Genomic DNA, 17,684 nt, shown 5'->3' with positions numbered 1-17,684 from the left:
ACACGACCTATGACATGGTTTGCCAAAGAGTTGTGTGTCATACACAGTTGTATGACACAACCATGTGGACTATTTTATTTTTTGTGCAAGTTTGTCTACATAGTCTCAGAGAGTTACACAACCTGGCGACATGGTTGTGTGACCCTAAGTTACACGGACTCAGGTTGTTACATGGTTTGGCCACACGACCATGTTTTTGAGCCACCTGGTCTGGGCTCTGTCACACGGCCTGGCCATATGGCCGTGTGACCCCTGTTTTTAGTTTTTACCTTATTTTTCTATTTTCTCTCAAATTAGTTCATACTTGTTTCTAAATTGATTTTAGGATTCTGTAGGCTCTATTTAAGTCTCGTTTTCAAATGTATGATATGAATGATGTTTGTTTATTAATTTATGATGTTTAAATTAATCTTTAAATTCTGTCACTATATTATCGATCTTATTAATTGTCGTAATATTCTGTAACCTCAATCCGGCAACAGAGACGAATTAGGGTGTTACATGTAATAACTCCGTAAATATCTTTATTTAATAATTACAAACTCAATTTATAAAAATAGGGTCTCGAAACCATAATTTCACCATTAGAATCTGGGTCGTTACAAAATTAATTCAAAAATACTTAGTGAGAAAATGCATTCAATTGCGAATATGACCCATTTCTCTATCTTCATCATTTCCATTTATTTTTGTTCATTTGGTCCTACATCCAATTTGTTTATGGTTCCAACATGCTAGTGGAGGGATCAATTAGACATATATGATTAGGAACCAAATAATTTATAATTATGTTCCAATTTTTTATCTATTAATTATAAACTTATTTAGCCACAAAGTTTTTCCACTATAATATCGTGACTGAGCTCTCCCTAATTACATACCATTACAAAAGCTACTTAATCAGCAGTCATCCAATGACCTTGTCATAAGTGTGTTACCCTCATAGGATATCCTCATATGAAATATTACAAAATGGTCACCTAAATATTGGTAAATTTCTCTTTTGGTCATTCAACTATTCAATTTTATGTTTATTGGTCACCAGTTGCTAACGTAAAAATGGAAACACCCAAAAATCCAAGATAGTTGTGTGACCAAAAAAGACAAAATTGAATAGTTGCGTGACTAATTTGTAACTTTAAGTAATTGGATGACTAATAAAGAAATTTATTAATAGTTGGGTGACTACTAATGTAGTTTACCCTACTTTTTATTGGTACCTGGCTAACATTGTTAGCTTTTCGGCTGACAACCAATAGAATGTTGACATGTGTCATAAAAATAATAAAAATGTTTTTTAATTAAAATATTTTAAAAATAAGATTTCTTATTTTTATTTTGCACGCATAAAATAATAGAATGTTGGCACATGTCATAACTTGTTCTGTGTTTGGTTCGTGTTGCTCGATCCCACACTTGACACAAATCGTAGTACGAGGATAGTGGAGAAGGTCATTCAGTTGAAAGTTGAGAATAATTTAAATTCATCTTGCACAAAGTACAGGTTCTTTTCGGGAAAAGTTCATTGCTATAAATATCACCAATTGACTTAGTTTTCAAAATTTTTAAACTTTCGTTGTAACTAAAAATCGTTTTCTATATACTAGTTTTTCAACAATTGGTATTAGAGTCATATTATGCTATGTTTGTAGTATAAATTGATACCAAAATTTCTCTCTTCTTCATATTTGGTTAATTTTGACAAGATGTGACATTCATTAATTATATACATGTTTTAAATTATGTATGTGAATAAATAATATTTTATTATTTTATTATTTATATATGATAAAGCAATTTTACCAAAGCTGTGATTACTAAAAATTAGATTGGGAGTAAAATTAGGTTTCATTAAATTATGGAATATGTAATTAGATCGTGGACTATCATTTCCACGTAGGTTATATTTTAATTTTAATTTTTAGGATAACTCATGTAAGTTGCGAACAGACTTAAGGTTTTTGTAACCATATTTTTTGGCAAATCCTAAAGATCCAAAATTGTTTGAAATGATGCAAATCCGACCCAACCAATTGGTAAAAAGATTGGCATTGGGTCGATCAGAGAAAGTCAATGTTGACTGGTGGTGGTTTGATTAGTGGTGGCCAATGGTGGTTCAACTGATAGTGGTCAGACGGCCGATGGTGGCCAATGGTGGTCTAATCAGCAGTGGCCAGACGATTGATGGCAGTGGCCATGGCATCGAAGCGATGATAGCAATAACACATGATGGTGACGACGGTTCGACGATATAGCCGTTCGATGATTTTTGAAATATTTTGGGTTTTAGGTGACCAAAAATCCAAGATAGTCGGGTGGCCAAAAAATGAAAAAATTAAATAGTAGAGTGACCATTTTGTAACTTTTCATAGTTGGGTCTCCAATAAATAAATTTATTAATAGTAATATATTTTACCCTGTTTTTTATTGGTACTTGACTAACATGGTCAAATTTTGGGCTAACAACCAATAGAATGTTGACATGTGTCATAAAAATAATAAAATTTTTTAATTAAATTATTTTTAAAAAATAGGATTTTTTAATTTTATTTTGTATGCATAATGAACCTAAACAAATGGTTGTCCAAATTCAATTTTTAGTAATTTTATATTTTTTATAATTTGAAAAATAAAATAAAATTATTAAAAAAATATCGTATTCTATAAAATTTTCTATTTTTTGTAAGTTTTTATTATCATGTTACAATTTAATTCAATAATCGTCCTGTCAAAACGTAAGCTATCAAACTAACATGAGACAATCTTAGAGTCTGATGACAATATGCCCTTGAAAAAAGCTCTACCTAGAAGGAATGGTCGCACCAAAAGGTTAGATGTTCCTTTTCACCCGAAAGAGAAGAAACAAAAGGAGAAAGGATATGTAAATCCTGTGACTCCCAAGACTAAAGCAGAAAGAATTGCTCAAAAAAAAAAAAAAGGTCAAACTTTTCTCTCCATTGCCTGCACCAATCGGTACCTGTTGTTTTCTAAGAAAATATTGAGGAGCAAAACATCGACGAGGGAAGCTTTGGTGGTTGATGAATCAATGTGATCTTGGAGAAGAATAATTTTCTGGAGTTATTAAGCTTTGTGCAACTGTATGTCTAGGAGGTGGTCGTGGAATTCTCTACCAATCTATCGAAGTCGATCAATCAGATTAATTACATATAAAAATATTTTTATGTAAATTTAATAATACAGTATATAAAATATTAGTGTAAAATAATTTAAAAAATCATTATTTTTTATCTAAATTATTCTTTTTATTCTTTTTTATTATTAATTTCAAGAAATAATATTTTTACTAAAAATTTGTTCGTGTTCAATTATATATTTAACAATGGTTGGGTCTCTAATCCGTCTTGATAACAAGCACATCTCCGTCAACCAATTGCAAATGGTAAGAATGAATTTTAATAATTTTTAAAATTTTTTTCATAGTTATAATTGAACTTAATTTTTTTTATAACTTTTATGTAAATAAGCGAAAGATCGAATTTTGGAATGTCATATTCGTAATCTACCCGGTCCTCCATCAACATTGATCGAAACATACTTGAGGGAAGCTGGTTTTTTGCTTGTGGCCCTTGTAGGCCAGGGGTGTAAGTTGGACTCGAGACGCACACATTCCATGTTTCATGCAATAAGTGTACTATCACTCTGAAGAACGTGCAGTTACAGTTGGGGTTGCCCGTGGACGGGTCAGTAGTCACCAGGTCTGTTCAATTTGCTGATTGGGAAATCATATGTTACGATCTTTTGGGTGTGGTTCCAAAGACGATTTACGGGGGTTGAATTGAAATGGCCTAGTTATGAAATAATTTCGAGGAGCTGGTGGTAGATTCTATTGAAGAGAGAAGAGAATAATACACTCGAGCGTACATCTTTCAGATTGTTGGGGGTATTCTGATGCTGAATAAGTCATGAAACCTTGTACATTTAAGGTGGTTGCTGAAACTCGTCGATTTTAGAAGAGTTAGCCAACTCAGTTGGGGGTTCGCTGTGTTGGCGACATTGCACCTAGAAAAAATCATGGGTGGTTGCATTTTACTACTACAATCATGGGCTCGATACCGCTTTCTATTTTTTCGTCATCGAGTGGACTACCAATATACATTCTTACTCGTAACAAGGTAAAATTCAATAGATATTACCACTATTAAATTGATTTAAAATAAAATTATTATGCTAATAAGTTATTTAAATAGGTGGAACCATGCCCCGAGTCACGTGGCATTACCTACCGAGCTTAAGGATATACAGCTTCTATTAGACCAACAATCGGAAGCGGATGTATGTATTTATTTAATTTTGAACTACATGCAAATAACATAGTTGATTTCGTAATTAGTATTCAGTAGTATATATATAACTAATGTTTTGATCACGTTCATATAGTTTGAATGGATACCATACGAGGACCCGACAATTCAGGTAGTAATTCCCAATGAATTCTTTGTAAATCCCAATGCCTGACACGTTAAGGTCCCAATGGTAGTATATGTTACTGTTGAGACGCATAAGGCGGATAAAGTGTTGTGGCAGTTCAAATTTCGACAATCGATTTCTGTGGCACCTCAGGAGCTTAATGATCTGCATCGTATCAAATTACGATGACCATATATGAATTGGTCGGTATTCCACTCACAATACATCAACATGTGGAATAATCGGTATGATTTTTTACCTACTCGCAACACAATTCTCGTTCCAAATTTAGCATGTGATCCGGATTACATGTAATGGTTTAGGATCCATGGCAAGCTTTATTTGTTAGGGGAAGAGGCAAGGTGTCGGTGTCCTCATACAAGTAGGCCACGATGGGCCCCTTTAAATCCAAAGGGTGGCGACGCGGGCCCATCATCAGCGTCCACTCAAGAACCGAACCCAACGTCCTCAGCACCGTCGCCATCACCACACTTCCTTCAGTATGTATCACCTTATTTTGGTCCATATCCTAACATTTTTTTTTCACAAAAGCACAAAATATTGTACCACATTTTTCTGCTCCTAGTCCTATGTCAGTTTGAACTATTGGTTATCCATCCTCAATGTGATACACGTTCGGGCCATCTCATTTCCTGATGACGATGATGCCTAAAATGATGTATATGCCATCTATGAATGAGGCACTAATGGAGAGTCCACTTGCTATCCCATCGGCTTATGGGACTCAACATAATTACATTCATTCGTCGTGGGTGACGCAAACACCTCCAAGATCTTTTTTCTATCAAGGTGGGTCATCTTCCCAACCACCTATTTATAGACTGGGGTATGCATGAGTGCAATGATCTATATCGACCAAAGGCAAATCCTAAAAACTACAACTCCACCCGGACGGAAGCTGAACCTAGAAGGAATCCAGCGCATAACTGTTGACCACGCCGATATGGCATATATCTTGACTAGCATATGCACTAATGAATCGTATATTGTATCATTTAAGAAAATAGAAGTCCTTTTGAATCTTTTTTGTACATGGTCTGATTTTTGCACCATTAAACCCTAATCAAAATGGAAATTTACTTTGATTATTTTCACATAGCATAATAATAAGATTTCATTTGAAAAGAAATATCAAATGTTTATGTTGAAATTTCACATGAAGAAATATCAAATTTAGTTTGGATTAAAAACGGCTAACAATTCCCATGAAGACATATATTATAATGTTTAATTTTGATGTAGACAAGACAACATTGTATGACGCGGGTTTCTACACGACCGCATAATCTCTGTTGGTTTAAGCACTCTTGAATATCCATGTTGTCACGTATTTGAGTCAAGCATGATCGACCTTTTAGTTTACGATGAAATTCTCTATCATGTAACAACTTAAATGGATCAAGTGATATAGGTGGCCACTTACGTTTATCTAAGACCGGTGGGAATACGTGTCTCCACACATTGTACAAGTTTTCTAATTTGTACACTTTGTCAACAAACCTATGGGATCCAAACGGAGAATTAAACAACCTGCAATTGCATGAACGCATGGAAAATGAAGTGCATCAAATTTCTCGCAATTGCAAGTCCTATTTCTCAGGTGTACCTGATATATTCCTCTAGTAATACCTTGATCCAGTCTATCGAACTCCGTCACTCGAAACTGTAGGACGTCCCGCAAGTGACAATCTGCGTGCATGCAGTTGGCTTATGCCTTACCATTATTAATTCCTTCCACTACCATTGGGCACCATACATGGCCTTCCTATAATTTTCCGGCATAACTCGCCACTCGCTTTGGGAACATTTCCACCCAACAGAAGTATGTCTCTTTCATAACCAAGGTTATCGACAAATGATGCGTTCTTTTTGAAACAAAACTGATGCATTTCGCCAGGTTCGAGGTCATCTGGCCATATTGTAGTTTGCCATCATATGCTTGAATCCACAATTCAAATGGTATGTTTTCGAGTTATGATGCCCCTACCAATTAGTTGACTGCAATATTGTCAACATCTCATGAAAATGATTCTTCATGACCTCGTACCCTATCAATATAACTGCATAGCGACGATTACATACCAAAAAATATAAAATACAAATAGAATACTACAAACCAAATAATATTGATGGTAATTCGATATCCATGTTGGTCACTTGCCGTCGGTCAACAGTAGACCGATATTCCTGATAGTAGTTGGATGCAATGTGCCTTAGACAGTACCGATGGTGTGTGCGATCCCAGAGGCTTCCCTATCATTCAATTTCGTACAAGATTCCAATTTCCAAATTTGAGATGACTCATATATTAGGTTGGGGCAGACATGCCTCATCAACCTAGACAGAAAGAAATCCTAATTGTCTGCTTTCTCCCCCTGTGCTATTGTAAACGCAATTGGAATGATCCTCCGATTACCATCCTATGCCACAGCCAACAACAGTCAATGAGTATATCTACCATACATGAAGGTATCATCTATTTGTACCAATGACTTGTAGTACTAGAATGCATCCCAACATTGCTTGACGGTTCAAAACAAACACTTGAACATTTGACACCCACAGAGCAAGCTATCATTGTAGTACGCGGGACCTGTTTCAAGATCTATTTGCAAACTAGTACGTACCTCTCCAACACCTGACACCACTGCCATACCTTATTGTATGACACATCCCACCCACTGTGCATCTTCTCTAAGGCATTCTGCTTCTCTATCCATGCCTTGCGGTACGAAGACATGTAGTTGAATTGACTATGAATATTGACAATTAAAACCAACACAGCAGTCTTCAAATCTACTTTCACCATCGATAGTATTAGGCCTGCGATCATATCTGAATCCAACTTCGGATGACCCGTAAAATATATGCAAGCCAACGAGTACGTAAAATTAATTTGAAATAATCCTAAACTCTAAATTAAACCCTAATAACCCAGTGATAATGTACCAGATGCAACATATGTATGCAGACTAAACTTTTTTATCATCCATAACCCTATCTTCTTCTTAACAAAAGCCATGCTTTTCTATGAACAGGTGTCATCTCGCATCACACACTTTCCCTCGAACTTCTTAGATTTGGATTTAACCACGTGAAAGTTAACCCCATTTTTCATGTTGTATCGTTTCAATGCTGCGAGAAAACCATCTTTACTGGAAAAGTCCATGCCCACTTCCAAATCGTTCAAATCCAACGATACACTTCTGTGGCCAGACCTCTTGTGTGGTAGTTCTGCAAACTTCAACGCATCCTCTACCGAAAGATTGACGTTATGCATGTGGGCTAGTGGTGAGTGCTCCGTGAATCATGGATATTTTTCTTCTTCATTTTCACCCCCTCACCGTCTTAAGGTTTAGAAAATAATGATACTTCTAAACCGTCGACACTAGGCTCTTAGGGTGGATCCACATCGAATTCATTGCCATCTTTGTTCTCCGATCCTCCAACATCTATCATGTTAGAGGTCCCCTCACCTGTGGGCGTCGTAGGAAGTACATCATCCTTTCTCATGTATGTTTCAAAATGTCCAAAATCACATGTCGATTGCCAACCACTGGAAGATGATGCCATTCTCCAGTAAGTATTCCTAGCGTTGAACACTGACCCATCGAGATGCATGTCCTATCTACTAACTAAGTGTCGTGCAAGGTTCATGCATTTTGTTCTACCACCAAAACCCGATGGTTCGGTGTTTTGCCTCCCACGATTAAAATCTAAGGCTGAGACGGATGAGTGTATTCCCATTGATGATTCCGGGATATCATAATGGGAACTTTCTAACAAAGTGGTTGTATTATCGAAATTTTCAACCATTCTTGCCTCTCAAATAGGGAAAGATGTTGAAGTCGCAAGTCTTTCATTTGGTCTTGAAAATTCCATATATATATCAAGAAACGGTAATCCACTTTTGAGGTGCGTCTATACCATCGCCTTCAAGCCCCAAGCACCTTTGATATCAAATGAGTCATATCTCATGGGACCGATCGAAACACAAAATTGATACTTAATAGACGAAACTCTTAATGTCACAGATCCAAAGAATTTTCACCTAATTCTTTTACAAAGTTCTGTCAACTCTATGTTCTAGTTAAAAGACAGTCGTGCTATATTCTCTGATAAAAAAAATCACGTCGTTCTCGGTGTCACGAATTTTTCCATTCATTTTCAACCAATTTACCTGTCGAGAGAAATTTGAAATACGAAAAATCAAAACATTATGCAATAAATATAATGCTTCATATAAATATTAACACGAAAAATCAACTTATACCTTCAACCCCAACTTCTATTCTTTTGAACTTCTTCAATTTCTATTGCTCCAACTTATGCCACCAGAGGCTGAAGTATAGGTCATTTATAGCCTAAGGGATAGCATCCCACTCCTTTCTGTAAAATGCCCCTGATAGTAGGGGTTGAAATTTGTAGAAGAAAAACGCTCCAAGCAGGACGCACTATCAGAAGCAGTACTAAAAAAGGCGTTTAGCTGGAAATGTTTTCAGTACTTTTGCCGATAGTGCATCCTACATGGAGCGTTTTTTCTCTACAAACCTCAACGCCACTATTTAGGGCATTTTCACAAACCTTAGCTTGAGATTTTTTTCAGAACCATCTCCTCAAATTTATTTTCTCAAAAGCAGCAGTACTGAAAACACTTCCAGCACTGAAAAAGACGTCCACCTGGAAACGTTTTCAATACTTTTGTTGATTGTGCATCCTACTTAAAGCGTTTTTTCCTCTACAAAACTCAACTCATCTCGTCAAAATTATTTCTTCAAAACCCATCCCCTCAAAATTATTTTTTCAGAACCCATCCTGTACAAATTATTTTTTTCAGAACCTCTAAACCCTAAAAATTAAATATAACCCTAAACCTAAACACTTAAAATAAAAAAAACCTAAACCCTAATTGGCCCTAGGATAACATGGGAAAAAGCGTACCTACATGGAAGTGCTTTACTAAAGCACACCAAGTCAGTGCACTTTTTTGTTTTTCCCTTGAAAACGATGCCAGCTCAGCACGTTTTAGGAAAATCGACCCTTTCCAGTAATTTTTAACAAAATGGCCCATTTCCGTAATTTTTTTTGGAAATGGGCATTTTCTGGTCATTTAGTCATGAGAATGTGTCATTGGTTGATTTAATTTATTTTTAACTGAAAATCGGGCTGGGCTAGTGGGCTGTATAGAAGTTATTAATAGTATGGATACTAAAGTGATAATCTAACTATAGTATAGGGGTCAACAGAGGTATTAAGCCATTAAATTAAAGATGGCTTCCGAGTCAAAATCTAGGAAACCACAAAGCCTCATCTAAAAACAGCGAAAGAATTTGAGAACGACATCTAAGTATATGTCACCCACTCTTCCGTTTCCTATTTTTGGTTTCAAGGACATCATGTGCCGGTGTTCTCTCTTTTATATTCCTATAAATTCCTGAGCAAATCATCGGTGAATCACCATCCTTTATTTATCTGAGAACATGAATAAGCTTTCTTTCTTGTTATTTTTGCTGCTTGTGGTTTCTTTTGCTTTCGTCAATGGCGAAAAATCAAAAGATGACAAATCAAAAGATGACAAATCAAAAGACGAAAAATCAAAAGATAGCAAGTCAAAGCATGAAGTCGGAATATATGAGCTGAAGAATGGGAACATGTCTGTTAAGTTCACCAACTGGGGTGCATCCGTTATCTCGATTATTCTTCCGGACAAAGATGGTTGGTTCCTTCTGTCTGGTTTGGTTTCGATTTCCTTCTCTTTGGGTTGACTTCTTCTTTCATATTTTTGGTCTTTCTGCTATTTTTCAGGGAAACCAGGTGATATTGTTCTTGGATATGATGATGTGAAAGAGTATATGGTGAGTTTTTGTTTCGCGTTTCTCCAGAGTTTTGCATTTTTTTATTTCCATGATTCTGTCTTGATTTTGCTTTGTTTTTTGTCAATGGAGACATGGGGAATCACTGAGTTTTTCTAAGTCTCTTTCTCTGTCCGATACATTAAAGGAAAAAATGTTACTGATAGATTATTGTCCTATATGATAATAATAATATGTTTGAAGAATCTAATCCAAATCAAGACCTGGGTTTTGGTTTTTTATCAGCTTTGATTCTTTAAATATTATAAATGACAGTTACGTGAATTTGGCTAGATTATGCATTGAATAGTAGTGACCTGCAGGCTTGTAAGAATCGTAATTTTCTTTTCTAAATCCAAAACTCTCCTCTGTATTTGCAGAGCGATGCTAATTACTTTGGTTCAGTTCTGGGGCGGGTCGCAAATCGAATCTCAGGCGCAAAATTACCATTAAATGGAGCTCAATTTACACTACCGGCTAATGATGGGAAAAACACACTTAATGGTAGAGTTGAATAAATCTTTTAGCTTTCTAAAATTCCTTGCTCTTCTGATACTTCGTGTTGCAATCAATGGAAAACATTAGGTGGCCCTAAAGGATTCTCTGATGTTATCTGGGAAGTGAAGAAGATTAAGAAAGATGCTGAAGATCCCACCATAGTCTTTGGTTATCGTAGCAAGGATGGTGACGAAGGTTAGCAAATATACCAAGCATCTTCATTCCAAATATGATCATCCACTAATATATTTGATTTCTGGTAATAGGATTTCCCGGCGAAATCAAAGTCACCGTCCGGTACCTGCTTCGTTCCGATAACCGGTTGAGAGTGCAGTTGAAAGCCAAGACTTTAGACAAGCCTACCCCTGTGAATCTAGCGACGCATATCTATTGGAACCTTGGTAACCATGACAGTGGCGATATCTTGTCCCATAAACTTCGGATTTACGGCCCCCAATACACCCCCGTCAATGAAGAACTCATCCCCACAGGCGCCCTTCAACCTGTACAAGGCACTGCATACGATTTCCTCGAGTTGAGACCCATCGGGAGCGGAATCAAGGAACTCCAGAAAGGTTACAACATAAACTACGTCATAGACGGTCCTAACGACCACATCAAGATGAAGAAAACAGCAGTAGTAAAGGATGAGAAGTCGGGGAGAGTTATGAAACTGCATACCAATCAACCGGGCGTGCAGTTCAACTCCGGAAGCCAGATCAATAATGTGAAGGGAAAAGGTGGGGTTATATATAAACCTCATGCGGGACTGTGTTTGCAGACTCAAGGGTTCCCGGATGCAGTGAATCACCCCAATTTCCCTTCCCAAATTATTACCCCTGAGAAGCCTTACAAGCATAAAATCCATTACAAGTTCACCATTGCATCATCTGACAAAAAATCAGATAAGGCATAACCACCACTTTCCTTCTTTCCTAACAATGAAACTATGAGATTTGATTTTACCAACTTTTCCGCGTCTTCTTCTTTCATGTTGTAACAGTTTTGATTTTATTTCCGAGTCACAGTTCCCCCTACGGAAATTCATTGTAATTGTTATAGTAATTCTTTCATTTTTGTGATTTGATGATTTATTCTTTCATCAATCAATTAAATACTAGTAGTACTTTTTTTTGTTTCATCTACGGACTTCTTGCCATTTAGCTTACTGATTGCTATATAATCTTTTTTTTTCTTTATTTGGGACTGGTTTCCGCTAAAAATCTTTATCTCGTTGTCCCTTAATGCCATTTTCTCTCTAGTTACTATAAATATGAAATGCTACGGTAATTAGATAAAATTACATCTTAATTTAGGAATTTAAATTCAATTTAAATTATACTCTATTAGTCAAACATATTTAGGAATTTAAATTCATTTTAATCACTAGAGAATGTGATTATTAGTTTGATAATTACATTTTCATCCAATTACTTTGTGGTGTCCAAACATACTTAAAAGTGAATTCATTCTGTTGAACATTTATGCATAGATAGGTGACCCTTTTAAGCCTATACCACTTGTACTAGATAGAATTGGTTTGGTATTTCGAGGCTTTTCATAAATCTTGATTTTGTATGGTAAGATTTTTGTAACACCCTAACGTTTCTGATTTGACATGTTGCATGATTTCGGTATCGAATATGAGAATTTTGTAACACCCCAACGCACCAGTTTTCGGTTCCTTACCTATTTGAACTCAGACTTTTACTTATAAATGGTAGAATATTGGCTTGAGAACATTCAGAGGGTTTTCGATGAAATGGCCTGTTCCCTGATGATTACCTCACATGTGTCGTGTCTTTGAGTAAAGATGAGGCTTATAATTGGATGTCAACATTAACAAACGGTAGTATCGAAAGATAGGGTTAATTGGGATTTCTTCAGATCCGAGTTCAGAAAAAAGTATGTTAGTAAACGATACCTAGAATGGAAAAAGAAAGAATTTCTTGATTGGAACAGGGAAGTAAATTTGTAGCAGAGTACAAGCGAGAGTTCGTGCAACTTAGTAAAGATGCCCGGGATATTGTGCCAACCGAACAATAAATATGTATCCATTTTAAATATGGGTAAAATGATAAGATTAAAATGTTAGTTGGCGAAATATAATTACGAGAGTTTGTGGTGTTATTTGATCGAGCACAACAGATGGAAGAAATTTGCAACAACAAGAAATAGAATAAAAGAAAAGCTTGGGATTTCAGTAAACGAAGTTTATCTAGATCGTTTTCAGTTCCTCTGTTAGAGAAATCGAGGGAAGCTTTCAGTCGATTTACTTCACCATCTATGTTTTTGAGTAAAAATAAATCAAGGCAGAGTGATTCGAGATTTCAGTTAGTACCTGCGGATAGTGTTGGTAGTGTTTGTAATGTTCCAAGACCTGTATGTGAACATTGTGGAAAATTCCATGTTGGTGAATGTAGGACCAAGTTAGGTGCATGTTTCAGATGTGGACCAATGAATCATTTCTTAGAAATTGCCAAAAAAAAAGGCATGAGACACTGATGAGCGGAGTGTAAAGCAATTGCCTATGCCTCAGAAAGGTAGATGTCCTGGTCAAAATAGTAATACTAGAGCTAATTGCAGTGGGACCAAAGATACAGCTGTTAGACCAGAAGCAAGAGCGTCTGCTCAAGCATATGCCATATGAGTTAGGGAGGAAGCTACTACACCCAATGTTATTGCTAGTACACTCTATCTCTTTGATGTTACTATATATGCACTGACCCTGGGTCAACTCATTCATATATTTGCACTGCATTAGTAACAGATCAGAATTTAATTGTTGAGTCAGTTGAGTTTGATGTCAAAGTCACAAATCTGCTAGGTCAAAGTGTGATAATTAACTTAATATGTCAAAATTGTCCATAGAGAATACTAAGTTGTGGCTTGCCTATTCATTTGATGTTGTTACCATTTCATGAATTTGATATCACTCTGGGAATAAACCGATTGATGTTACACGATGCTATGGTGAGTTGTAGACTGAAATGGATTAATCTTAAATGTCAGACTATTGAAATGATTACAGTTGAGTCTAATAGATCAGATAGTGCTACTAGAGTTATTTCAGCTATCTTTGTGTAGAAATTGATTCGAAAAGGTTGAAGGCATTTCTGGCATATGTAATGACCCAAAATTCACAGGCATCAGAAAAGTATGATATCGGGCCTCCGTCTTAGTAAATTGAGTTTGAAAATAATTATTAGAAATATTTACGAGACTAGTTGTGTGTTTAATTAGGTTTTAGATAGGTGGATTTAGCTAAATTAAGAGTAGTTAGTAAAAGGACTAAATTGAATAAGGGTAAAAGTTAAATTATAGATTAAAAGAAAATATAAAGGACCAAAATAGAATTATGCCATTTGTCCTAATTGAGGCGTCTTAGATTTTTATAATGATTTAATTTAAAATATATATAAATTAATTATAAAGTATACTATTAAATTAATTATATTATAAATATTATATTAAGAAATAAATGAGAAAAGAAAAATAAAGACAATTGTATGGTGATAAAATAATACATGTGTAATTAAAATATGTATACAATTGTAGTTTATAGATTTAAATTGCTTATTAATTAAGCATAAGATATTTATTATTTATTATTATTAAATTAAAAGATATTTAATAATTAAATAATTAATATAAGATTTTGGTCAATAATAAATTATGATTTTTTGCCAAGTGTATGGTAAAAAAATATAAGTGTATTATATTTATTTATTTACTTGAAAATTAAGTAAAAGATAATTATTAATTAAATAATTATATTATAAGATTTTTATTTGATAGACAAATTAAGTAGTGACAATTGTATGGTTTTGATGGTGAACAAATGTGAATATATGATTAAATATTTAATAGATATTTAGAATAAAAATAATAAAATAAATTAAGCTAACAAATAAAATAAAGTAAATGAATTATAAAGGAAATAAAGAACAAAAGATAGAAAGAAGAAACAGAGAGGAATTCGAAACAGGGAAAGGAAAGAAGAAAAGAAAAGAAAAGGAAAACTAGGATTTTGAAGCTTAAAGCTTTGATTGGTAAGTCAATTAAGCCCTTTTACTTAATTTTGATGTTTTAGAAGTTTTAAAACAAAATTTTGTTGAAAATAAGTTGAGTTTTTGGAAGTTTATAGGTTTTATGCATGGTTCATGTTGAATAAATTGTTGAATTAGGGATTTAATTGAATACATTTTAAGTTAGAATTGATAAAAGGATTAAATTGTAAAAGAAACTATAAGTTTTATGTTTTAGGGACTAAATTGAGAGAAATTTGAAATTAGGAAAATATGCTGAAATTTTAATAGTTAAATTTGAGTTTGGATGAAATTTGAATAGAAATAGAGCGTGAATTGAATTAGAAAAGTAAGAAAACTTACTTAGGATTAAATTGAGAACAAGGTAGGAATCGATTAGAAATTCAATTATTTATTATAATTAGTGCTGTAATTAATAGTGTAAATTATTATTATTTTCGTAGCTAACAAAGAACCCGAGGCATCAACATCAAAAGGAAAGGAGAAAGCTATCGAGGACTAAAACGGGAGATTTACGGTTTGTATTACTATAATTTGAATTTATTTATTTTCAATTGTTAAATTTCAATTAAAGCACTTGGTAAGTGAAATTGAGGTGAGTATTAAAATATTGCATTGAATAAAAGTGAATGAAATGAATTGAATCGAAGTGAAGTTATCTGAACTGTGTATTGATTAAAAAGTGGAAAGTGAAATTGAATTGAATTGTGATTGAATCGAAAGTGAATTTGAAATAGAAAAATGGTTTGAATACCCTAGTAACTAGTCGGGCTGAGTTGGATATAGTTGGCATGCCATAGGATTGGAAGAGTTCAGAGATACTTCGACCTCGAGTCGATGAGACACTGGGTGTCACTATATTTCTTCAGATAGATTCGATGAGGTACTGGGTACCAACTTACTTCGGCTTGGCCGATGAGACACTGGGTGTCAACTTTGCTTCGAACTATTCAATAAGGCACTGGGTGCCATTCTGGTGTGTTTGGTTGGCCAAAGTCCGAGTCTTATTAATAGGGGCAAATAAATGGAATAGCAAAAATCGAATGAAAAGGATCGACTTTATTCATGAAATGGAAAGTGAATTGGAATTGAGAAATGAGAGTGAAAAGAATGAATCAAAGATTCACGAAGAGATTTATGTTCAAATGAAATGTTATATGATATTAAATTGATGAATAGCCAAATTGAGTTGTTATTGTTGAGAAATGAAAGTTAAGAATAAATTAGTTTATTTATGAATTACTTGTTATATAATTTGACATGTTTATTTGTTATTTTACTTAAATAATTTAAATTATAGTAATACCACTGAGTATGAAATACTCAGCGTACGGTTGTTTCCGTGCGCAGGTCGATAGAAGTCAAAGGTTTCGGTTTAGCATCCAGATCAATCCCGACTTCAGCATAACTTCGATGATGTATTTTTCCTTTTGGTAAACGTGGCATATACTTTGGTCTTATTAAAGAGTCTTGTAAGTTTTGGTTGAAAAGAATTTGTTTCTAATGTTTGAATGATAAACGAAACATTAAGTTACAAAATGGTATGTTCGGTACTAAAGTTGATGTGAGATGAACGAAGTTGATTAGTTAAATTTTATAAAGTATTATGAATATTGTTGATCAATTTGATAACTAAATGTTTAGGCATGATTTAGACATGTTTGAATGTGAAAATGTGTTGGTTTCTGTATTAACTGTAAATTGGCTGCGGTTTTAATTGCAGGGGTTTTTATGTAAAAATAAGAAGAAATTCTGTCGAAATTTATAAAAAAAAGAGAGAAAAGAAATGAATGTAGTCAATTGGTAAAACAAACATATGAATTTATGATTATATTTTAATATGTTTGTCATTTATTTAAGAATTATTTGCAAATTGTTTGATATGTCCGGTAATGCCTCGTAACCCTGTTCCGACGACAGTTTGGGGTTAGAGGGTGTTACAGCATATATACTTGACACTCGGGAATCGAGATCGAAGATTGATTAGGTATCGATTGTCAGTGAGTTTTCTAATGTGTTTCCTAAAGAGTTGTTAGGATTACCGCCTGAACGTGAAGTTGAGTTTGTAATTGATTTGATGCCTGAGGCTACTTCGATATCAATTGCACCGTATCGAATGGCACCAGCTAAGTTGAAAGAACTTAAAGCACAATTGTAAAAATTGTCAGATAGAGTTTTTATTCGGCCAAGTGTATCTTCCTGGGTGCACATGTGTTTTTTGCGAAAAAGAAAGACGGGTCGATGAAACTGTGCATCAATTACTAGAAATTGAATAAAGTCACAATAAAGAATAAATATGCTTTGCCTTGTATTGACAATTTGTTTGACCATTTGAAAGGTGCAACAGTGTTTTCAAAAATAGACCTCATAATCGGTTATTATCAGTTGCGAGTAAAGGATATTGACATGCCAAAAACTACTTTTTGAACTCATTACGACCATTATGAATTTTTGGTAATGTCGTTTGGATTAACTAATACTTATGATGCTTTTATGAATTTGATGAATCGGGTTTTCCAGTGTCATCTGCGTAGATTTGTGGTGGTATTTTTTGATGATATATTGATCTATTCTAATGTAGAATTTGAGCATGCTCAGTATTTGAAAATTGTGTTACAGGCTTCGCGTGAGAAGTAATTATATTCAAAATTAAATAAATATGAGTTCTAGCTCAGAGAGGTTGAATTTCTTAGCCATGTGATTTCTACGGATGAAATTTGTGTTAATCTGAGTAAAATTTCCACAAATTGTTAATTGGGAAGCTCCAAAAAATGTCTCTAAGGCGCGTAGTTTTTTTAGGTTTAGTTGGTTATTATAGACAATTTGTTAAGAATTT

General features: G+C 34.4%; 1 protein-coding gene across 1 annotated transcript; it reads left to right on the top strand.

Moving 5' to 3' along the window:
• Positions 1-9,818: 9,818 nt before the first annotated feature.
• LOC105798243 (uncharacterized) lies at positions 9,819-11,938 on the top strand. The gene is made up of 5 exons (XM_012628237.2): positions 9,819-10,164; positions 10,255-10,304; positions 10,682-10,805; positions 10,887-10,994; positions 11,066-11,938. Exons 1-5 carry the CDS (start codon positions 9,930-9,932, stop codon positions 11,713-11,715), a joined length of 1,167 nt encoding a protein of 388 aa, XP_012483691.1. The 5' UTR covers positions 9,819-9,929; the 3' UTR covers positions 11,716-11,938.
• The last annotated feature ends 5,746 nt before the right edge of the window (positions 11,939-17,684 follow it).

Source organism: Gossypium raimondii, chromosome 9, assembly GCF_025698545.1.
Source record: "Gossypium raimondii isolate GPD5lz chromosome 9, ASM2569854v1, whole genome shotgun sequence".
In the NCBI taxonomy this organism is placed as follows: domain Eukaryota; kingdom Viridiplantae; phylum Streptophyta; class Magnoliopsida; order Malvales; family Malvaceae; genus Gossypium; species Gossypium raimondii.
The sequence above is the reverse complement of the archived record's forward strand: the minus strand, read 5'-3'. Positions and strand labels throughout refer to the sequence as shown.